The following is a 24,439-nucleotide window of genomic DNA, read 5'->3' on the forward strand; positions in this document are numbered from 1 at the left end:
GGGCATAAAAATCCACTGGAGTTCTGAGTTCCAGAGAAATAACAGGGAAGTAATAAAGAACAAAAAGGAAAAAGATCATACACATATTTCCTGCCTCTCTTTTCCTCTTAAGGTTTCCCATTTAAGCAGAGAATAGACTGGATGAGAGACCCAGGGTTGACCCAGAGAGGCTGGGATGATAAAGACTGAACTACTCATCACTTGGAATCAAACATTAACTTTTCTCTATTGAAGAGTCTATTGTGAAGTCTTGTTTACTGGGCTACTGACCAACTGTTCTACATTTGCAGGGGAATAGTTGTCAGTACTCCTGGAGTATCCGGCAATCAGGGCCTTGGTCAAAACTCTAGAGAAAGCAATGTTAATTTTTTTTCACCTCCTACTTATTATATTTATTTATTTTGGGGGAAACTTTTTGTCTTCTCTTGTTTCCTGCTTCTGCTTCCTAAAGAGTGCTCTTTGCTTTCTTTCAGGCATCTTGTATTTTCTACTTAATTGAAGTCCTCCATTCCTCGATAACCACTCTTTGTCTTCTTTGCTTTAATCAAAATGATTGTTTCTGAACTAGTATCTCCCAATTACAAATCTGTTACCTGATTAACTCCCAGTTATATAAAACCAAGACTTAAAAGGTCCAGTACTTTTTAAACAAGGCATTAGTAACCCAAATTGACTTGTCATTGATGCAGTGCAAAGGAGTTAATTGTATTGCCATTATTTTTTCATTTGATTTGTATCGTGGACATCTTCCCATGACAGTACATTTAGAACTACTTCATTTTTAATAACTACATGTTATTGTAACAATTGTATGGATGTGCTCAATTTTCCATCATTCTCTTGTTTGTGGTCCTAATGATAATTATTATTATCATCCCAGACATCCTTTTAATAATGAATAACATTTATTAAACCCTTATTATGTGTCACGCACTACCAGATAGTAAGCGCATTACATATATCAATTCACTTGATTATCATATCAGTTACCCTACTAGGTAGATGATATTGGTAGCCTCATATTAGGTATGAGAAAATTGAGGCATAGAGAAGATAAACAATTTGCCCAAAGTCACTTTTCCAGTAAGCGGCAGAAACAGGATATCAAGTTGGAAAGAGTGTCTTCAGAGCCAACACTGGACTTGACCCAAGCATTACTGGTTCTTTCAATTTTTTTTGGCAGTTACACAAAGTGCAACAAATAACATCATAATATATCAAAATTTGGGATATGTTTATAGTTTTTCCTAAGCTCTTCATAATGGACATTTTGGTTTAGAAGCAGTGACTGCAATCATAAAAAAGGAAAATATAAAATCATAGAATCTCCAGGTTTGAAAGAAGGACTTTTCTATGTAATTTAGTTGAATTGAAACAATTGTGAATCTCAGCCAGTTGTGTTCTCACCTGATGTCCAGAGTCCTAAAGAACTTGTTCAGGACCTCTTTGGGCTAATACATGTTCCTGCTTTGTGTCATGTTTACTTGTGTATATGTCTCATTTCCCACATTTCATTCATGTGTTTATTTCTAATTCTGCTGCTAATTGTTTTACATACAAAAGACACCAGTACTATTGTGGCTGAATTATTTCAGTATTTTAATGTATAGCTTCTTTTCTTCCAAACAGGAGCAAAATTTATTGGAACTTTCCCCATCCCAGACACCTATAATCCAGATGATGATAAAATATATTTCTTCTTTCGTGAATCATCTCAAGAAGGGAGTACTTCTGATAAGACCATCCTTTCTCGAGTTGGAAGAGTTTGTAAGGCAAGATATATTTATTCCACTTAAGGCATATGTGTATGTGTATGAATAATTAACCATGTAATGTTGAAGTTAATTCCATTATTCATAAATGGTAGAATACATTCATATTATCTTACATGTATAATTTTTGAGATCCAAAAGTAAAAAGAAAAAAGAAGGATGCAAAATTTTCCAATATTACACATTATTTTTTCCAATCCCTGAGCTATTCCCCAGGTTTGAGTTAGATCTCTTGGGCAGCGTGCTCCTTTTATTGGTGGGCTATCCCTTTGCCAGTTATTACTGTTCCCAGTAAGATCCCTGCATTGTCCTGATCCATGGAAGTTAAAATGTTTTGTACATTAAATAATTTTATTTTGAAATGGAAAGTAACTTAGCATACTCACTAGAGTTCCTTAACACTAACAAAATCATATCCCATATTTTTATCAAAACACATCACATGTAAAATTATCTTTACGTGAATCAAATAAGTTGAAAATGCAGTTATATAGTCTTATTAAAATACTTTCTAGAGCATTAACCTAGATTAGGTTCTGAGAGAAAAATGGGATAGGAAGGAAAGAAAACAATCCAAAAGGCAAAACATTTATCTTGAAGAACACTGAAATTTGCTTTTTAATATTGCCATTTTGTGTAAATTACAGGAAAACAGCAACTCTACGAAACACTCCCATTTTGTGCTATCAAAGTTCTCATTTGAGTGAATACAAGCTTTATAGAATAAAAGTGCTACTGGAATCATACTTTTCAGTATATTCTTTTGTTAGTTGGATTTATCTTCACTGAAATCACTTCTCTTAAATGGCCAGACACCTTCAGCATTAACTCAGTTATTAAGAGGAAGAGCTGTTAACTTAATAAATACTCTCAGCGGGAAGCTTTCTTTGGTCTTGTACAAACTTTTCATTTTCTTCCATCTGAGCCTATCACTTTTTTTTCTCCGTCTGTGCCCTCAGGCTTTTGAACACTTCCAGGGACAGAAATATAAACCGTCATTGCGCTTAAGAGTGCTAATGATAACATGGCTTTTGAATGAGACCAAACTTGTGAGCGCAGATCATTCTTTACCTAGTGTCCTAGCCAGTAATGCCGTCCCCCACTGATCCCTTCACCCCCAGGGGACAGATTCTCTAAAAAGCATCCTCATTCTTTCAGAGTCTAAGAATTCACAGTCATTTCTCTTGAAGCCTCTTGCCGAGAGATGAATGGCCATTGCTTGGAGTAGTCGTAGCGTGTGAGTGTACTGAAGCATGCCTTAGAACAACAGTACCCCAGCCGGAAAGCTGTGCTGTGGATGGACATCATTTGTATAAATGAATCACGTTAAGTAGGTCATAAGAGATTTACAATCAATTAAATGTATTTTAAGAGTCACTCTGTGATGAGCACATGTATAACAAGTGTGGGTTTTGTGAAGCAGTTCAATACTTATTTCTTGATAGGTCAAATCCATTTGATAGAAATTCATTTATAACAAAGTAATGTTTTTACACTCACACTAAATATACTGAGAGTTAATTTTAGAGGTGGAGAAACATATTAAAGAAAAATTTAGCTGCCCCATTTATAAATTTGTATCATAAAAATATAATCTAGACTTTAAGTATCAGCCATGGGATATTTTATTTATGAACAAACTCCTATAGAACTGAAAAGACAGAGAGGATTGTAGTATATAAGTCTTCCCACCACAAAAAAACTCTGAGGCCACCCAGCAAGATTTTGTCATGCTATTGTGTTTGGATAAAAAGCTAACAAATTGTGATATCAAATAAGGACTTGTGATGGATGAATTTCCTTAAAAAAAAAGAGAGATAATAGAGGTTCTTCTTAAATTCATGTATCTCTTTACTCAATCCCTGTCTTCAATTAACACCCTCTTCAGCATTTCCCACTACGATATGATCCACTGGTCAGTGTTTACAATATTTGGTTCTAAATGCATCTTTGTAATTTCTTAATTGCCTCCCACCCTGCCCAAGTTACTAACTTTATTTATTAATTTAGGATTAAAGTGCGGTAAAAAGTGAGCACTCATAAGTGGAGATTTCACTGTCAAGATTAAAAATGACTTGAAGTCTTTTAAAAAAGAATGTCCTGCAAAACAATAACAAGCTTAAATTAAAAAATAGCTTTTCAGCATCATTGTTGCTGTTATACATTATTTTCACATAAAAAATGTTCTTGTGACATTTGGGGGAACATATTTATGCCTCTCTGTTTCATTTTTTTTTTATCCCATGAGGTTATTATAATATTGTTTTTCTGTTTTCAACAGGTAGTAATGTAATGTACGTCTATGCTGTGAAACAAAATTAAGTTCAATAGATATAAACAAAGCTAAGAAGGAAGAGAGCATGCTAGAGAGAGTTAAGAGTAACTGTGTACACTGTTCTGAATTTACAGAGCTTGTCAGTAACATGAGAGTCCTTTATACTATTTGTCCCACCATGATATTTCCACAGTACCTATTTATTTGGAAATATTAAGGTTTTGTTGTTCTTGTTATTATTGTTTGTTTTCATTTTTACCTGATAACCTTCAGGCCAATGAAAAACTGTTGACAGTTTAAGAGCTCCCTATGTCTTCAGCTACTAAACTAAAGTAAAAGTTGTTTTATTGACCTGTCAAAGACATTACTGTTAGTCAGTAAGATATAGTGATTGGTGGGGAGGAGCTTTTGGAAATAAGCAAAAATTACACAAAATGAACAAAGAATTGTTTACAGGATAAGGGTGAATCTCTTCAATTTTGTAACCCATTCCTTCATTATTTTATCATTTCATTATTTCAACGAGAAAATATAAGTTCTGTGCAAAGTGCAGTAAGACTAGACACTGGGAGGTAAGTAAACCACTGTCCCTTTTCTTTAAAACCTTAGAGTGCAGTGAGGGTAATAGAGACATAAACAGATAATCACAATATAATGTGATCGAGGTCAGACTGAGAACTCTGTGCATTCAGTGAAGTTCAAAAATTGAGTCCTACAGGGGTAGGGGGACTACACCAAGGACAGGAAAGGAGGATAGGCATTTCAGGCAGCATTATGACAGAGTATATTTTGTTTAAAGGACAGTGAAATCTTGTTGTCATTGGAACTCGAGGGGTAGTGGGGAGCAATGTTATTCCATAAATTCTGGTAAATTGGAAGATAAGCAGTATTATTTTCATGGTAAGGAGTTTCAGCTCTGATGTGTAGATAATGAGAAATTATAAATGTTTTTAGGAAGAGAAGTGACTTGATAAGTGTTCAGCAATTAATTATTTCAAGAATATATCTGGACTGAGAAATATGCGTGACTGGGAGACCTTTTAGGTAGTTCCCTAAAGAAAGTAGGAATGAAGAGATACATATAAGTTCAAGAGATATTTCTAAGATAGAATGTATGTGTCAATTTCTAAAAGGTCCTTAATTTATTACCACTCTTTTATTAATTGCCCGGTGTAGACAAGTGCTGTCTAATATAGAATTTTCTGCAATGATGGGAATGTTCTGTATCTGTTCTCTACAGCATAGTAGCCATGTTGACATGTTAGTCTTGACTAGTATGACTAAGGAACTGAATTTTTGATGTTATTTAACTTTAATTAATTGTAATTTAAATAGCCTCGTGTGGCTAGTGGCTACATTATAAATATAGACTATCAAAACATTCATTTACTTAACACATCTATTGGTAACTAACCCTGTACATGGCATTGCTAAGCAGTAGTCTTATAGAAGTTTTTTTAAAAAAAGACATCATACTTGTCCTTACTGAGTTTACAACCTAGTGCATTATATATGCATTAAACAAGAAAGCACACAGATTAACATATAAGTGGAAGGTGTGATAACTGCTATAATGGAAAAATCACAGGGTCAGTTAGGAAGAATAGGTGGGCTTTAGATTGTATATGGAAGGTCTCTCTGAGAAAGTGACTTTTGAATCAGATGATAAAAATGATGAGGAAATTGCAGGGCAAAGGTGACAGGGATGGGGAAGAGTATTCCAGGCAGAAGGAAAAGCACATGTGAAATCTCAGAGGTGGGAAAAAGCACTTAAGGAATAAAAAAAGGTTTACTGTGACTGGAGCAAAACAAACAAATAGAAAATTAGCAGGATAGTGACTGTTTCCTTTTAAAACATGCACGAAAGTTCAACAGAAGTCTTATCTTTCCTGTTCATAATTAGGACTGATTAATAACTGCAGGTATTGATTCCACGATGTACATAAAAGGCTGCAACAACTTCCTGTCCTATTAGATCCTCCATGCATTTTAATTCTCCCTCACTCCTATTCCAAAGACCTTGATACTATCCCTGTAGACAAAAGACTCCTATACTGTTAGTAACTGTGCTTTCCAGAAGATATGGCAGAAATTAGGAAAATGCACAAAGAGATACATTCTGATACTTAAGAAACACCAGAAAAAGTTTATAGGCATAGATTTTATATTTGAACATATTGAACTTGATGTAGTTCTGGGTTATGCTGTCATAATAACCAGTTAAAAATATAAACCTGAGACTCAATAGGGTCTAGACTCAGGAATGTAGAAATCACCAGTGTATTGGTAGTTCTTGAAGTCATGGAAATGTCTGAAATTGCCCAGGAAGATTTGTAGTACAAGATCAAACAGCAAGGACAGGATCCTGAGGGACAATGACGTTTAAGAAAAAGCAGAGGAAAATGTCCACAAAGGCAATTGAGAAGAAATAATTTGATAGCAGGTAGAGAACTGGACGAGAGTACTGTCACAAGTCAGGGATAAAAACGGTTTCAAGAAGAAGGCAGTTATCAGTAATGTCACACACCAAAAGGAAGTCAGGTAAGATTATGACTAAAAGTCACATATTAGTTTTGGCAGTAAGGATATAATCAATAACTTTTGCCCAAATGATATGAATGTTAACTTGAAGTCAAATCTAGACTTACATCTCTGCTTTACTTTTTTTTTTTTAACCTCTTAATTGGAGTATAATTGCTTTACAATGGTGTGTTAGTTTCTGCTTTATAACAAAGTGAATCAGCTATACATATACATATATCCCCATATCTCCTCCCTCTTGCATCTCCCTCCCTCCCACCTTCCCTATCCCACCCCTCTAGGTGGTCACAAATACCGAGCTGATCTCCCTATGCTATGCGGCGGCTTACCCCTAGCTATCTATTTTACATTTGGTAGTGTATATATGTCCATGCCACTCTCTCACTTTGTCCCAGCTTACCCTTCCCCCTCCCCATATCCTCAAGTCCATTCTCTAGTAGGTCTGCGTCTTTATTCCCGTCTTGCTCCTAGGCTCTTCATAACCATTTTTTTTTTTTTTTAGATTCCATATATATGTGCTAGCATACAGTATTTGTTTTTCTCTTTCTGACTTACTTCATTCTGTATGACAGACTCTAGGTCCATCCACCTCACTACAAATAACTCAATTTTGTCTCTTTTTATGGCTGAGTAATACTCCATTGTATATATGTGCCACATCTTCATTATTCATTCATCTGTCAGTGGACACTTAGGTTGCTTCCATGTCCTGGCTATTGTAAATAGAGCTACAATGAACATTGTAGTACATGACTAGGATTAATCTCCAAAATCTACAAGCAGCTCATGCAGCTCAATATCAAAAAAACAAACAACCCAATCCAAAAATGGGGAGAAGTCCTAAATAGACATTTCTCCAAAGAAGATATACAGATTGCCAACAAACACATGAAAGAATGCTCAACATCACTAATCATTAGTGAAATGCAAATCAAAACTATAATGAGGTATCACCGCACACCGGTCAGAAAGGCCATCATCAAAAAGTCTACAAACAATAAATGCTGGAGAGGGTGTGGAGAAAAGGGAACCCTCTTGCACTGCTGGTGGGAATGTAAATTGATACAGCCACTATGGAGAACAGTATGGAGGTTCCTTAAAAAACTAAAAATACAACTACCATATGACCCAGGAATCCCACTACTGGGCATGTACCCTGAGAAAACCATAATTCAAAAAGAGACATGTATCTGCTTTACTTTTTTCTAGCTCACTTTCTTAACCTAGAAAATGAGGACACCCATCTCTTCTATGACTATTTTACCAGGCAAATGAAAGGCTTAAATGAGATCATATGAATTTGGATCTTGACAGATACAGAGGAAAGTACTGGAAAACAAGGGCTACTTAGATTTCTGTTTTCAAGCAGTTAACCATCTAAGAGATCGACATGTGAATAATGTGAGTACATGATCATACCACCCTAAGTTACATGTCAAAAATCATGTACACACATATACACGTCATACATACACAGTTTTGGAGTCAGCTCAATTAACTGCTTAGGAGTGAAAGAGTGGTAGTATGTGTATATTTTGGGAGCTGGGGGGTGGTGAGAGGCAGGTTAGTTACCAGAGTTTACTGAGAAGAGATGGTATTTCATCAGTTTTAAAGGTTAAAATTATTATTATTACTTTGCTCTCATTTTTAGCAATATTTGTACTTTGAGGATAGAACTTATTTTTGGATAGAGTCAGAAGAATTTGGAGACATCTCTGGTGAAAATTATGTGAACAATTTGAACAATGCAAATTTTGGACAAGAGATAGGAACAGAGAGATTCACTAAATAGTAAAGAAACTGACCTAGAAGATAATTGACAGCCTCAGGATAATAAGTACCTTCATCCAAAGAATCTCTTTCAAACTCAGTGTGTTTATCATTACAAATGGGAGAACACATTTACTAATGAATTATTTTTTAGTAGTGTCACTACTTTCCCATCAAACAACTTCTTCAGTTTTCTCATTTTTAAAATAAGGTGCTTAGCCTAGAATGCTTTCTAAAGTCTTTGCCAGGCTCTATAATTCTTTGATTTGAACAGTCAATATTTTCAAGCACTGAATGGTGCACCGTACACCCTGGACTGCTCTCATAGATGGTAAATTACACAGGTCTTCGTGGAGAGGTAATAAATGCTGTCTGAAAGGGTAGGTGAAACAGCATGAAATAAACCCTCTGAAAAGATTTGTGTCTATTTATTTTGCAAGTTAGTCCTTTCTGATACTATTATTTATGATTGTGTGATGTTTATTACCGTGTGTGTGTGTGTCTGTGTGTGTGTCTGTGTGTATTTCCTTTCAAAACCCACCCTGTAAGTTAATGTGTATAAATACCAGTCACTTCAGTGGGGCTTGCTTGCAGCTTTCTGCCTCAAGTTTGTTTTGCATTATTTTGGGATTCTGTTCATTTCTGGAAGCATTGTCCATTAGGTTACTTATGCTAGCCCACTCCGGATTACAGCTGCAGGTTATGCCAGTTCCCTTTTTGTTCTGCAGTATTTCCTTTTGTCCACGCCAGGAATTCAGTTTGGTTGGACCTTTCACATAACTTGCCTGGGGGTCTAATTAATAGCCCTTTGCTTTGATTCTACTTGCACTGTCTATTTTGATATATGATCCTATTTGGACAATTACTGCCTTTGAAGATTTGTGTTTTTAGGCTGATGACACTTTCCGTATTTATTGATTTCCCCCGAGTTGTGGGTTTTTTTTGCTTACTTTCAGCTTGTTGCTTACAACCTAAATGAGAGATTTAGAGCCCACAAGTTACAGATGTGCTTTTGCTTCACTTCCATCTGTTTTCCTGTCAGAAATTCCTAGGCAAGGATTAATACTGTTGGCCGTAGCTTTTAACACTTTTTTTTTTAATTTAATGAACTCTGATCCTACCTGAAAAAGACCGCTGAATATGCCTAGATTTGCCTAAATTTAATCTGTTAAATCTTAGACACTGAATTCTTTAGCACAGTGTATTACCCAAGTCCTGCATTTCTAATAATCTTTACAAGTTTTTGAAGTAGTTAGAAAAACATGTTCTCCATTTCGATTCTCCAGTGGCAAATCAAAAACAGTCATGTCTAAACACTAGAGTTCTTTTTAAGAAAAAAGTTTTTTTGCCTTGAAAGTCTATTCAGAAGTTATCCCTTAAAAACCACTGTGTGCAATACCTGCCATACAAGTTTTTTGTTTGTTTTTTCTTCTCCCCTTTGAGATGTTTGAGTTTGCCTAGTTTTGTTTCTTCTACTGCTAAGGTATTTCAAGATTATTAATAGATAAGTAGAAGACTCGTTATTATTTTCCTTTTATGTTTTTATTTTTAGTGATCATAACTTTTTTGCATCTCAATGAAAGAATTAAATGAAATATTGTTATGACGTATTGCTGAAGAAGATTCATAGGCTGAAAAAGAAAGTACAACATAGTTCTCTCATTTGATTCAGTGGGTTTAACTTCACTATCTTTCATGAGTTCATTTAATGTATTAAAATATCCTCACTTAAGCTCTTCCTCTAACAGTGTATTTATATATATATATATATATATATATGACTTTTATTTTAATATATATACATGTCCTCCTAATGAGCCTCCTGGGAATCTTATTCTGGGTTTGACTTTTTGTTTCTACCACATGATGATAATAGTTTCAAACTTCTAAATAGGCCATCCTGCATTTGGATTATCCTTATCATTATTATTGACTTATACAGCCCATATAGACCATCTGTATTAAGTTTACAGAGTTTCTAAATTCTGTCCCTAGAAATAACTCAGAGAAAATTGAGGCAGCCCAGAGAGAAGTACATTGAACAATTGCTCTGAAATGTCAGTTGCTGTGATCTTACTTCAGAATTTCCTGGTGCAAACGGGTCTTTAGGTGATTTGAAGATATATCTCAACACAAGATTATTTAAAACCTGCAAGGTACAGCAGTTATTCTAAATAACAAATCAGATAAAGAGTACGAATGATGTATAGAAATACACCAGGCATTAAATCAAAGACAGAAAAGTATTTAATTGCCCTAATCTTTTTTTAATTTGTAAAAAAGATCAGTAGAAAGCCTGTGTGTTTGTCTCATGTGATAGCTTCAGTTATGGAAAAACAAATGTTTTGTTTTGTGGTATTTGGATCACACTTCACAAGAAAGTGGGTAGTGTTAGTTCAAGATAAAATCTCTGAGATTAAATGTTATTGATGGGTAGAATGTGGGAGAGGGGTGCACAAACTTGCACAGATTATGGTTTCTAAAGTGCTTCAGGGAATTCCCTTCTCTTGTCTGCACAAAGATGCAGAAGAGCTCCATTAGGCAAAATAACTAAATTTTAAGCAAAAGAGAATTTGTAACCTCTGACTTCACCATCAAACCTTTTTTCTTTTTTTAAGTGCTTAAGGTGTACTTATTTATTTGAAAAGCCTGGTGTCCTTCAACTTAAACTAATTAATATGGCTACAAATTTCTGAACGCACATCTCTGTTTTAATAGAATATACCGTGTTCACAAATGTCTTAGAGGTTTCATTGATTTATAAAATGTTCATGATTTAAGAGCAGAGGAGCTAAATGTCAATTATTACACTTTCCAAGAGCTTCTGTTTCTCAATATAAAGGTGAAAATGACAATATTTATAAAGTGCTGAGAGATCCTTGGAGAGGATGGTATATAGAGATAAAATCACATTTAACAGATGAACCCAGCATAGTGACCCGAAGGTCAAAAGATACACTCAATAAAAGTTCACGTGTTATAGCTTGTAGCTACTCTACATGTTTGTGTAAGATTTATAAGGACTTGAGTTTGCTATGACAGTAGAAGGAAAATGGAGTCACCATTAACCTGCCTCCTGACTGATCGCCCCATTAGGAGATAGCAGGATTAGAAGATCACAGTATTTCATAATATGCAGCCATCACCCAATCCAATGATTCAGAGTTAACTATGCTTTAAAGCTGCACAGAGATTGTAACTTGTGTTTGTCTTTCATTTTTTAAATTTTCTGTTTTCATTAATCACTTAAAAATTAAGAAATATTGCAAACATATAAAAAGCTGTAAAGAATGGGGAAACAGGCAACCTCTGCACTCACCACCCAGATTGCACACGTGGTCGGGCTTGTTTACATTTAATTTCTTTGCTACTTTCATCTGCATCTTTGTGTAGAGGATGGCGAGGCTTTTGGCAATCTGACCACAAAGAAGCTGTGATAAATGGAGTGGAGACACACAGAAGTGACCAGTGACTAAAAGCTGCTGATTTTGACATCTCAATAATAAATCTATAGTGTTAGACAGTTGTGTTCTTTAGAATTTCACAAAAATAAGCAAGGAGGTGAGAGTTGAGTACAAAAGTGGTTACTTCCCTTTCAGCCCTCTTCTGGGCTTAAAGTTCTCAGGGGGGGATTTTGTGGATTTGCCAACAAATCCAGGGACTGAGAGCTGGTCCACAAAGTCAGTCAACTGACACTTCCCTGCAGGAGAAATACAACTCCTTGTGAATTGAACTTTGCCATCCCAGGTCATGCTTCTGGATGTCTGTAAGAGTTACTATCCAGTCATTAAATGCTTATAATCCATTCCTGAGAGCTATTATCCCAGAAACTATACTTGTTTTCCCGTTGATAGCAGGTGGCTTTCATCTTTGACCTGGATTTTTCTGCTTGTTTTTTATCTTTTTATTCCTTGAGAGGCCATGCACAGCAGCTAGATGGGTAGGAGAGAGCATTTAAAGATTCTTTTGTTCAAAGGATTGCAATTTTCCGTTTGTCAGGTTGAAAAAAATATGCAGGTACAGTATAAACCTCTTTTTGGCAAATTTGGAGCTGATAGAATAGAGTTTTTTCATGGTTTGTCTTAAATATGGTGATAATTGCAAATAGAAAGAGGGACGGTGTTTGAAAATGAGCCATTTCTTGTCACTTTTATCTAATAATGTGTTGAAAAGAGAATGTGATTGCTCGTTTTTATGATGAAGTAATAATATGTACAATCGTTAAAGGGATGTTATGGAGCAAATATTTGATATTATCTGTTTATTCACTTAGCAAAGTAATTTGAATAACTGCTCTGTGCTAGGGGTAAAGCAGTAAACCAAACATGGTCCCTGGTATTATATTCATGATAGTTGATATACTTCTTCATGCATATTGAATCAACACTATTTTGTAGTATTTATTACTGAATCAAAATATACAAATATAAGCGATGAAAATTTTATAAATACTATAAATATGTAAGAAGATGCCTTAAAATAGGCTTTAGAGTTCTGCTTAGTACAACTAGGGCTCTGCTAAAATAAAAACATACAGAGGCTAGGTGTGATAATTTAAAAAGATGTAAGTCAAGGGTCAGGAGAAAGATGAGGAGATAAGTTATCGTCTATTTTTAAATTTATTTAAAAATCTCTTTCTTTTGAATAATGCCAGATAACACATTTTGTCACTGGGATCCTTCTGTACATTAACATAGAATTCATTATTACATTAGGAGGAAGCATCAGTATTAACATCTGGATTTATATTTATTAACTGATCTGAGAATATTAGCAGTAGAAATAAAAGTCATGTGTAGGGTTTCCCTGGTGGCGCAGTGGTTGAGAGTCCACCTGCCGATGCAGGGGACGCGGGTTCGTGCCCCGGTCCGGGAAGATCCCACATGCCGCGGAGCAGCTGGGCCCGTGAGCCATGGCCGCTGAGCCTGTGCGTCCGGAGCCTGTGCTCTGCAACGGGAGAGGCCACAACAGTGAGAGGCCTGCATACCGAAAAAAAAAAAAAAAAAAAGTCATGTGCAGAAAAGTCTGCCTTTGCATTTGCAGACATAGGAAATCATTTAATAGCTAGCTGAAATATTATTTTTATTATTGAGCAATGGTAAATAATAGAGGCACCATATACAAAATATAAATTTAAGAGCAGTTACAGACATGTTTGTTTCTAAAGCGTTATTATATAAAATATATATTCATTTTCTTCACTTCTTTGCTAATTACTGAATCTTTTAGTAATTCTTTTAGTAATTCTTTTAGTAATTCTTGTGTACTAAATTACATGCAGACACTTTGGCCTGGTATCAAGCCCTTCCTTGATCTTACCCCAGTTTACTTTCGTAACATTTTCCTCTATTTCAATTTATCCCAGTCTTAGTCTAAACCAAATTTGTCCTGGTTCTCCATACATGTTCTGAATTGTTTCACCAGCTGTTCTTTCCCTCGTCTGTCCAGCATCTAGAATGTTTCCTGAACCAATTTCTGCATGTGTGAATCCACCTGTAATTTTAGAGAGTATTAAACCTTGTAGGTCTGTCCTCATTTTCCCAACAAAGAAATTTCAGAGAAAACTCAGTTTATTGGGCATTTATCTATACTTTTATCTATATTTTTCTAAAGACTTTTGTCAATTTTATTTTGCATTTTTAGCTATTCATGAATTATTAAATATGATCTTAATAAGTACCTGACAAGCAGGATGTTAGTGGCATATCTGAAGCAGATTCTGCATAAAAGGAATAAGAGAATGCATTTTCTGCTAAGAATTAAAAACTATTAGAAAACCAACTAGATGTTACTTTGCTTTCTATTATCACCATGTATTAGCAATTCTAAACAGTATCAGTGACAGAGTACTACTGCCAGAAAAGTCTTTTGTTTATCCAAGTTCTAAACAATTGCTGTGGTTACCATTGTGTTTCTATTATGTTTATTTATGTGTACATGTATATGTATAGTCAGTCTTCAACACACATGAACTCAGCTACACGTTTCAAGGGTAAGTTCACATTGATTTGGAGTTATTTAAAACTTGCAACACTGAGACATAGTGCAAATTATGAGGTGTGATTATTTTGTTCGTTAAGTGCAAATGTGAGTTCGTGCTAACTGTTGAATTTGAATGTATTTAAAATTTTAAATTATTCTCCTTTTTAAATTGTTATAAACCTAAAGAACTCAAGCAAATAATAATTATTACTCATTTATATAGAGCTATTACTTAAAATACTTCTGTTTAGCAGAGAGGGATGTTAAACACCATTCACTCTGGGTGTCACGGTACACCCTTGGTGTGAGGTATTAAGGCTATAAAGACAGCTATGGTCTCCGTTCTCAATGACCTTGCTTGCCCTCCCTTCTCTCTCCTCCTCCCCATTTCTTTCTTCAAGAAGAGCCTCTATTTATATGACTTTGAATCTCCTGTCTGGAGTGGTCATGTATATGCTTTTCTTTAATTTTCATAGATAAAAGAATCACAGGGAAGCTAGTCCCTAGATATTGAGACCTGAAATTTGACAGCAAACAGTTTATTAACTTTATGGAACACAGACGGCATGAAAGACAAAACTTTTCATAGAATTTAGATTTAAATGGAAATATATTAATGGAAATAGTGGCTTCATAAGTAATTTTTGAAAGTCAAAATTAAGTACTTAATGTATTTATACCATGAAACATCCTTATTTATTTATCATAAGCATAGCAGATCTAGTTGAGTCAAACAGAAAATCGTATTAATTTAGTGTTCACAGGGACATATTAAATTAAAAATAAGAAAAATATCTCTTTATGGTGAATTATTGAACAGCATAACCCTGTTTATTCTACCTAATTGATATAAATGCTTATGTTTTGCTAAATGTCTAAAGAATATCTTTTTCTCATTTTTTTATTGAGGTATAATGGGCATACAACATGAGTTACAGGTGTACATCATAATGATTTTATATTTGTATATATTGCAAAAGGGTCACCACAATAAGTCTAGTTAATGTCCATTACTATACATGGCTGCAAATTTATTTTTTTACTCTTTTAGCAACTTTCAAATATGCAATACAATATTATTTACTATAGTCACCATGCTGTATGTTACATCTCCATAACTTATTTATTTTATGTATTTATTTATTTTTTCATTTATTTTTTATTTATTTATTTTTTTTGTGGTACGTGGGCCTCACTGCTGTGGCCTCTCCCGTTGCGGAGCACAGGCTCCAGACGCGCAGGCTCAGCGGCCATGGCTCACGGGCCCAGCCGCTCCGTGGCATGTGGGATCTTCCCAGACCAGGGCACGAACCCGTGTCCCCTGCATCGGCAGGTGGACTCTCAACCACTGCGCCACCAGGGAAGCCCTTATTTATTTTTTATACAGCAGGTTCTTATTAGTCATCCATTTTATGCACATCAGTGTATACATGTCAATCCCAATCTCCCAATTCATCCCACCACCACCCCCTGCCACTTTCCCCCCTTGGTGTCCGTACGTTTGTTTCTCTTCATCTGTGTCTCTATTTCTGCCCTGCAAACTGGTTCCTCTGTACCATATTTCTAGGTTCCACATATATGCGTTAATATACGATATTTGTTTTTCTCTTTCTGACTGACTTCACTCTGTATGACAGTCTCTAGATCCATCCACGTCCCTAAAAATGACCCAGTTTCGTTCCTTTTTATGGCTGAGTAATATTCCATTGTATATATGTACCACATCTTCTTTATGCATTCGTCTGTCGATGGGCTTTTACATTGCTTCCATGACCTGGCTATTGTAAATAGTGCTGCAATGAACACTGGGGTGCATGTGCATGACTTATTTATTTTATAACTGGAAGTTTGTATTTTTTTTTTTTTTTTGGCAGTACACGGGCCTCTCACTGTTGTGGCCTCTCCCGTTGCGGAGCACAGGCTCTGGTCACGCAGGCTCAGCGGCCGTGGCTCACGGGCCCAGCCGCTCCGCGGCATGTGGGATCTTCCCGGACAGGGGCACGAACCCGTGTCCCCTGCATCGGCAGGCGGACTCTCAACCACTGTGCCACCAGGGAAGTGCGTAACATTTTTTTTTTTAATACAAGTTGCCTGGCCTTTGCTAAACACTTGACAAAAATTTTCCATTTAATAATCAAAATAGCCATATTTCGGGCTTCCCTCGTGACGCAGTGGTTGAGAGTCTGCCTGCCGATGCAGGGGACATGGGTTCGTGCCCCGATCCAGGAAGATCCCACATGCCGCACAGCGGCTGGGCCCGTGAGCCACGGCCGCTGAGCCTGCGCGTCCGGAGCCTGTGCTCCGCAACGGGAGAGGCCACAACAGTGAGAGGCCCGCGTATCGCAAAAAAAAAAACCCAAAACCAAACAAACAAAAATAGCCATATTTCAAGGCATTAATCATATTGTGTCAATGAGAAAACAGAGACTTGAAGAATTAAATAATCGTTTGTAAGTCATAGAGCAAAACTTGGCAGAAATGGGAGTCAATTCCAAGCCTGCCTTATTTACTGTTGGCTTGCATGCATCTGCTCATTCAGCAGAGCTATGGTGTTTACATTGCACATTTAACTGTGAGAAAAGCATTTAATTTTGAAGGACAAAACTGCTTTTTCCCTCCTTCGAAAATTCATGGACTTAAATATTCAAGCTCTCTGTCTTTGTAAAAGCAATGACATTAATAAGACACTGCCTATGATAACCACCAGTTTGAGTTGGTGATAGAATCATGTTGGTAAATCTGTATCTTTATTGTGTTTTTTCTCCCCAGAATGATGTAGGAGGACAACGCAGCCTGATAAACAAATGGACCACTTTTCTCAAGGCCAGACTGATTTGCTCAATTCCTGGAAGTGATGGGGCAGATACTCATTTTGATGAGCTTCGTAAGTCACGTTTCATTTTTCTTCAAAAAGTCTTACTAATTAAGTAATTCAGCATTTAATTTATTTTAGCCCCAAATGACTGATTATAAAGCCCAGGACAGCTTGCAGGAGTGGTGCTTACTAAGTTCCCACACGCAAAGAACTTGGAGGTGCTCTAGGTCTGGGTGTTCATCGTAATGAAGAAGTTCCCCTTCTGTGAGTGTCCTCAAAGTTACGAGGGAAACAAAACTGCAGCAAGAGACAGAAAGATACTAGCTCTGGGACTACAAAGCCCATCCATTCTTCATGTGGTCTTTCATTTGGAAGGAGCCACTGGCTATAGGTAGCAAGAACTTGGGTTCCTTATTCTGTAGACGCCCTCTGCTGGAGAGCCCTGGAGATCTGGTGAACTCTGTCGCTCTGACTTGTTAATAAAAAGGATACTCTGAGAAGCGTTAGATTCTCTTTTGTTTCCCCTTTTTACTCCTCTCAAAGCTAATTCTAGAAGGAATTTTTCAGCTGTAAAGTTAGTATCATTAGCTTTTACTTTTTGAACTTTATTTTTGGTTTTGCCATGCAATGTAAAAATGATGATATCATTGAAAGACTTGTGTCAGTATTGTATTTACAGTATTAAATTATATATTCAGTATTCATGGATGATTTTTCATGCTGTATATAAGTATGCTCACCTCTTAAATGATGTTTTAAAGAATATTATTTACATATACTTTAGTATCAGTGTTGCACAAGTAATTACACAATACCACACAAGGAATGAACTAGTCTAGCTATTTTCATATTATTACCAAATAGGTAATTGAATTACTAACAAGTTGACACAATTACAGGACAACACTTTTTTAACACTGGAGGGTAAAAATAACCTGTTTTTAGTTTCTGTTCTATATGAAATCACATATTCCTAATTGGAAACAGTCATGGAGATTATCAAGTGAACCATCCCATTCATAGGTGATTGAAGTAAACACCTTCGAGGGTGAATGTTCAATTAAGTGTCACACAGCTAGTGAGAACTTGTCTTTTTCCCCTTAATTTCTTATGTCATAGTGTAATGACTTTCACTGCTATCTTAATTTTATATACTGTTTAGAGTCTCAGGAATATTTCATTATTAAAGAAAAAGCAAACATGATACTGAAAAATACAAATGTAGAATCATTATTTTTTTCCCATTAATAGAAGACATTTACTTACTCCCCACAAGAGATGAAAGAAATCCTGTAGTATATGGAGTCTTTACCACAACCAGGTAAGTTAAAAAAAAAAAATGCCTATAATCCTTCTAGAGAATTGTTGTATCTATGTAAGAAAATACTTATATGTTCTTTTTGTCCCTTCCTTTTGTGTGAAAAAACACACATTTAAAAAATTTTACTTTTTCATTTATTGTTTCCTAGAAATCTTTTAATATCATTACATAAAAATGTCTCTGTTCTCTACACCAGCAAAGTATCCCCTATATGGATTAACACAATTTATTTAACTAGTCCTCTGTACCTAGGCATTTGCGTCATTTCCAGTCCTTTGCTAGTACACATAATGCTTCAATGACTAACCTTGTGCATACGCTATTCCCTGTAGGAGCAAGTATATCTGTGAGCTAAATTCCTAGACTACAATTACTGGATACAAGGGCACATACATATGTTAATCATAATAAATAGGTTGAGCTGCATGACAGAGAAGTAATACCAACAAAATACATGTCTTAGTCATTGTCTAGGCTATCATCATGAGATGACACTCTTGTCTTTTAAAATGTCTTCACATGCTCTTATTTGCACTTCCCCATTACTCTGCAAAGATGGAAGTGTGACTGTTATTATTACCATGTCATCACTGCTCTACTAACTTAGGCAAAGGAAGTTTGTATTACATGTACTTGTCCAAAGAAGAGTAGCCAATTAGTAGTAATACTGGGACTTCGACTAAAAGTATCTTCCTAATTTCTACGCCTGTATTCTTGTCTTCTTTCTGCATAATACTGGCCTGTACTTGTCACTGAGGCTCTGTCACTTCCTTAAAAGTTGTCCTAGCAGCCATGAAGCTTTCTCAAAGAATATTTGGACCCCCACTTAATCTTATTTAATATTAATTTTATTTAATTCATTAACTTACATTTGACTCTGTTCCAGGTGCACTTTTATTCTTGTTACCTACTACTGCCTGTGTTACATTCTTTGAAATACTTTTCACTTTTTCCATAGCGCTGCTATCGGTCGTTATCAATGTATATTGCTATCAGTATTGGAGGAATTGGCAGTATTGGCATTAGTATTAGACAAATGGTCTTACTGCCTCCTTTTGAATAAATTATTAAAATATTTTGTGGGAAAATTATAATTTATTTTCCGAGATATTACTGTCATTTAGTTCACAAAACCTTATGGATAAAGTCAAATATACTATTGGTTCAGAATGTATCAAAAACAAAATACTATTTGGTTAATTATAAAATTAGAGTGGAAATATTTAAATATGAGGCTAGAGAAGATATCCTAAGAAGCTGCTATTTTGAACTCCATGTTTCTGCTAATTTATATCTGAACTAAAAAGGTGCAGGAAGACCACGTGCCTGTAGTTACTCAAGTCAAGTCTCTCAGCCCTGGTTCTCTTGGCATCTTTCCATTCACAGAATTTTCTTTAAAGTCACTGTGTGTTTCACTCACAAGACATAGATGTGTGCCAAAGAACTGTAGCCGCAAGATACTTCTCTTTTTCTCTTATCGAGTTTTTGCCCACCCAGAGTGTGAAGTTACAAGTCAGCTCTTTGTTCTTGGTGTACTTCGTTATTTTATTTTTAATGCTGCCCTGAAGACTGAGGTAATGTCAGGATGCAAGTCACATCCTTGGTCCAATGAGAAGATGTAATTAATCTGCAATAACAGCATGATGTGTCGTTCCTTTAAAGTATTGTAGGCAGGTCATATGATTTTTATGGGGCCATCACTTCCCTTCTTAACAGCTAGTTTTCTCCCAGCTGCCTATTGACCATCAGCTCCTGATGCTTCGCATTAATGTCATTCCAAGAATGATTAATGATTGAGTTACTCATGTTAGTGAATCCTAAACTCATTTGTGTAGTGCTAAGTCTCTTAGAGTGTAAAGTGTGATTTTGTTTTTAAGAACAGGAATCATTGAAAATTTTAGATTCAGAGAAAATGCCTTTTAATTTCTGGAAATAAACCAAGATGAAATATCTGATGCTGCTGCTAACAATTTTCTTCATTAGTTTGCAAAAATTTGTTGAATTCCCATGGTGCTTTGCTGCCTCTTAATTAGATGTGCCCCCTTACTGTGTAATCATGATTAATTTTAAGCCTCAGATAAGTTATATACATAAACTCAGAAATTCAAAAAGGAGCAAAAAGATTATTTCAGTGTTTTTAAAATTAATAAAAATTATATGAGGAAATCATTAATAGCCAGTATTTATGGACATTCACTCACTTTAAGAAAGATAAATATTTATTATTTACATATCTAAATATTCTTTTTTTAAAAAGCAGGTAATATAACTTCTGATTTCGTAAGTTCTTTAGAAGGCATTATGCTATAATAACTTCAAATAAAATTCAAGAGCATGTGAATAAATATAATACTCTTTCCTGCATATTCCCGTCTATCCTCCAATTTTTCCAGGTAATTCCTATTTGTCTGTCAGATGTCAATTTAGATGCTACCTACTCCCTGAAAACTTACCAGACAGCCTTGTATTGGGTACCCATCTATGTGCTTGCTTAGTTTACTATAATTACCTGTAATAAAAGTGTTATCAAAACTTATTCGGGATTAATTGGCTGTAAGCTCCTTGAGGACATACACACATTTTGTCTGCCGCAGCTGTCAGATAGAATGTCCCGAATAAATGTGTCCACAGCACCTGGTTATAGCATGTGCTCAGTGAATGTCCACTGAATGGACCAGTGAATGACTGAATCATGTTGCTTCCTTTCAGCTCCATCTTCAAAGGCTCTGCTGTGTGTGTGTATAGCATGGCTGACATCAGAGCAGTTTTTAATGGTCCATATGCGCATAAGGAAAGTGCAGATCATCGTTGGGTGCAGTATGATGGAAGAATTCCTTATCCCCGACCTGGTACAGTATGTATCCATACTTAATAATCAAAGTATTTTAAGTCCATATTCTCTTCCTAATCCTATTATAATAAACTATGCTATTCACCACAGCAACATGCACTGTGGTTTTAAAATAACTGTTTACTTACAGTGATGTGTTAGTATGTCTGACCTTCACTGGAACTTAACATTTTTCGTTTGAGTAAGAATTTTAAATACTGCAGGAAACAATGGGCTATATCGTAAGGAGCACTACTCTGAGAATATAGAGTTTATCCTCAACATGTCTATAGAATCATCAAAATGATTTAGTATTTAGAATGACAAATATTCCAAGTTAGAAGGAAATGCTAGTAAGTATTCATCACATACAGCTCTGCATGTAGTTAAGAGTCTTCTAGTCCCCACTTCTGCCTTAAAAAGACTACATCTGTTATAATCGTTCATTTAAATGATCTGTTCTCTTGTTCTGCATTTATCTTTTCTTTATTATGTTGCACCTTGGAATTATATGCATATTTTAGATGTGGAAAAGACATAGAAAGCTCTGAGTCCAAAATTCTGTTCAAATAGCATAAGTCATGTTTAGAGCAGAAATGAAACAGGTAAGAAATGTGTTTCAGAGTTTCTGCATCTGTTTTGGAAAAACTTTGCGATTTAAAATCTGTATGTGCATTATAAATGGCTTTTGTTTTGTTGATGTGATTAAAACAGTTTGTTATTTAAATATTTTAGAATTAGTTAATTGGCCTAATATACAGGTAAAATGCCTCTTTTAAAAAATTAGGATTCATTATGAATGTTTCTACCAAGAGCTCAAAATAGTCATCAAAATCCCAGAAAAATCATTGATGTAACCCATCTAATTCTACTGAGTTTTATCTTATGTGTGTTCTTGAAGAGAAAACAGCTGGTAGCCAGGCTTTCTGAATTCTCTTTTCATCTTCCTGTTATGTAACCTGATTAAATTTGGGAACCACACTTTACAGCCATGTCTATTTTCCCTTTCGTAATTCCTCAATATGTTTCAGGGATGTTTCTGAACTGATTATAGGATAATCTCAACTTTGGTGGAAAAAACTTTCTGCAAGTAATATTATGATTTTCAATATTCACTTTTTAATTTTCTTTGAACATCAAAGCTGTACTTGTTATTTTTTTTAAACAGTAACATAGGGTGTAGGTACTCTTCTAAAGGCTTTTTAAATCTTAATGTAATCTTTATAATGACTCTATAAAGCAAATGCTATTACTATTAATGCCATTTTACAGATGAGCTATCCAGGCACAGGTAAGTGCAGTAACTTGCCCATGGTCACAAAGCTAGTGAGTGATGCAACTGAGTTTTAAACCCAGATATCTTGTTGGTAGAGTCCAAGCTCTGAGTCCTTGTACTTGGACACTACATTAAAAACTTTTTAAGTTAAATTATATCTATTTTTCCCTTCAATGGAAGATCTTTTACTGAATATACATAGTATATACAATGATTATATGTGTGAAGGTTGTTTGAGTTTTTTGGTTTGTTTGTTTTTTGTTTGAGGAGGCTGATAAAACTTCACAGTGTTCTCTAGCTGGGGAAATTTGACCATACTAGGATTCTGGGATTCAGTGTCAGAGACTATCATATTCTGAGTTGTTTCTACATATGTTTATTCTAAAAAATAAAGACTGTGACCATTCAGGCCATTAAAAACAAATCTTTAATTATCTGGATTTACATGAGAAAGAATTTGGGACTGAAATCACCTACATTCATTACAGAAAATTATTTCCCTACCTATATACAGCAGTTGATTCTTATAATGCTAGAAGTTGATTATCAAAATCACCACCTGCCGATACATCCAGATCACATCTGACAGTGTAGACTGGAGATGCTGCAGAGGTGGCTGCTGTCACCACTTCCCTGCTCCTTCCTGAGAGACCTGTGAATGTCATGGGAGCCTAAAGGCAACTCCCACCTTACATGACTCTGCTCGGAAGCACATGGGCACTTCTCTGATATGTGACCCTCGAATAGTAAAACATACATGTCAGTGAGGAGGGTTTTCATCAGTAAGGAAAGAAGCACCTCCTTATGTTAAACAGAGCAGCCTTTGCTGTTGGAGTACTCAAAATACAAAGTGTTTACACTGTAGATATTTTCTTGAAGAGTTCAGAATTGTCTAGGGAATAAGTTGTATCCAAACTACCAAAAATACTTTTCTTTCTTTTTAATAATTTAGATAAAAGGAAAAATATCATCAGGCATAAGGAAGTGCTATTTAACAAAATTATTCTTTTATCCTTCCTAAACATCATTATTCTCCTATGCTTTTGTAAATGTGTAAACACATTCGCATCTGAAGCTAAGCTTTGAGAATTATGCCTCGTAACTAATCTTTAATCCACAGCCCATACTCGGGCCACTGTTGGTAACTGAGACAGAAAGACAAAGTCTCCCTTAGGAAGACTCTGTTAGAACACTCTTTGATCAGGTACATTATGTTCTTTTATAGAATTTAGGGACAGAAAAATATATCCTAGTTACTGTCAGGGATTATTTATCTTGCTTTATAGTTTCACTTAAAAGCAGCATTCTTTCTTGTTCTGAACTAAACTCAGATTGTGTCTACACTGGTTTTAGATGGGGAGCAACCAGGTAAGCCAGTTAAAAAAATTTATTTATGTAAAATAATATTACTGAGATATTAAATTTTTTTTTTTATTTACCATCTTTTTCCAATTGATTCTCTGTAAGAATAGTGATAACCACTCCCCCGAAAGGTTTGCAAGAGTATCGAGAAAGCTACCATAACTAAAGGGTATCAGTTATTTCGAAGTAACTAGCTACTTTTGTACTCTCTTTGAAATCTCTGTGACCACATTTGAAAATGTCTAAAATCGTATGTAAATGTGTAACCTTTGGCTTCCTTAATTCTTTGTTTTCAGTGATATCTTATCTTTTAGTTGCATACAATGCTTAGTCAGATTTTCCACATTATATTTTATATTTGGCGGGCTGGTGCTGAAGTTAGGAATATCATCTATCTGATATGAAAATCTGCTACACAAATAAGCTTTTCATAAACTAAGGTTACCATTTAAATAACTCTGTCATTTAATCACTGAAATTATATTTCACAGTGTA

At 35.4% G+C, this 24,439-nt stretch overlaps 1 protein-coding gene across 1 annotated transcript in view; it reads left to right on the forward strand.

Moving 5' to 3' along the window:
- SEMA3D (semaphorin 3D) overlaps positions 1–24,439 on the forward strand; it is a gene marked incomplete at both ends in the record, with an annotated part of 133,847 nt that overhangs the window by 75,898 nt on the left and 33,510 nt on the right. Inside the window, 4 exons of the mRNA XM_082661799.1 lie at positions 1,630–1,772; positions 17,110–17,224; positions 18,407–18,476; positions 21,186–21,330. Coding sequence (XP_082517925.1) covers positions 1,630–1,772; positions 17,110–17,224; positions 18,407–18,476; positions 21,186–21,330 — 473 coding nt within the window. The remainder of the gene's footprint in view (positions 1–1,629; positions 1,773–17,109; positions 17,225–18,406; positions 18,477–21,185; positions 21,331–24,439) is intronic.

This window comes from Grampus griseus (genome assembly GCF_964374135.1).
Source record: "Grampus griseus genome assembly, chromosome: 9".
Lineage (NCBI taxonomy): Eukaryota > Metazoa > Chordata > Mammalia > Artiodactyla > Delphinidae > Grampus > Grampus griseus.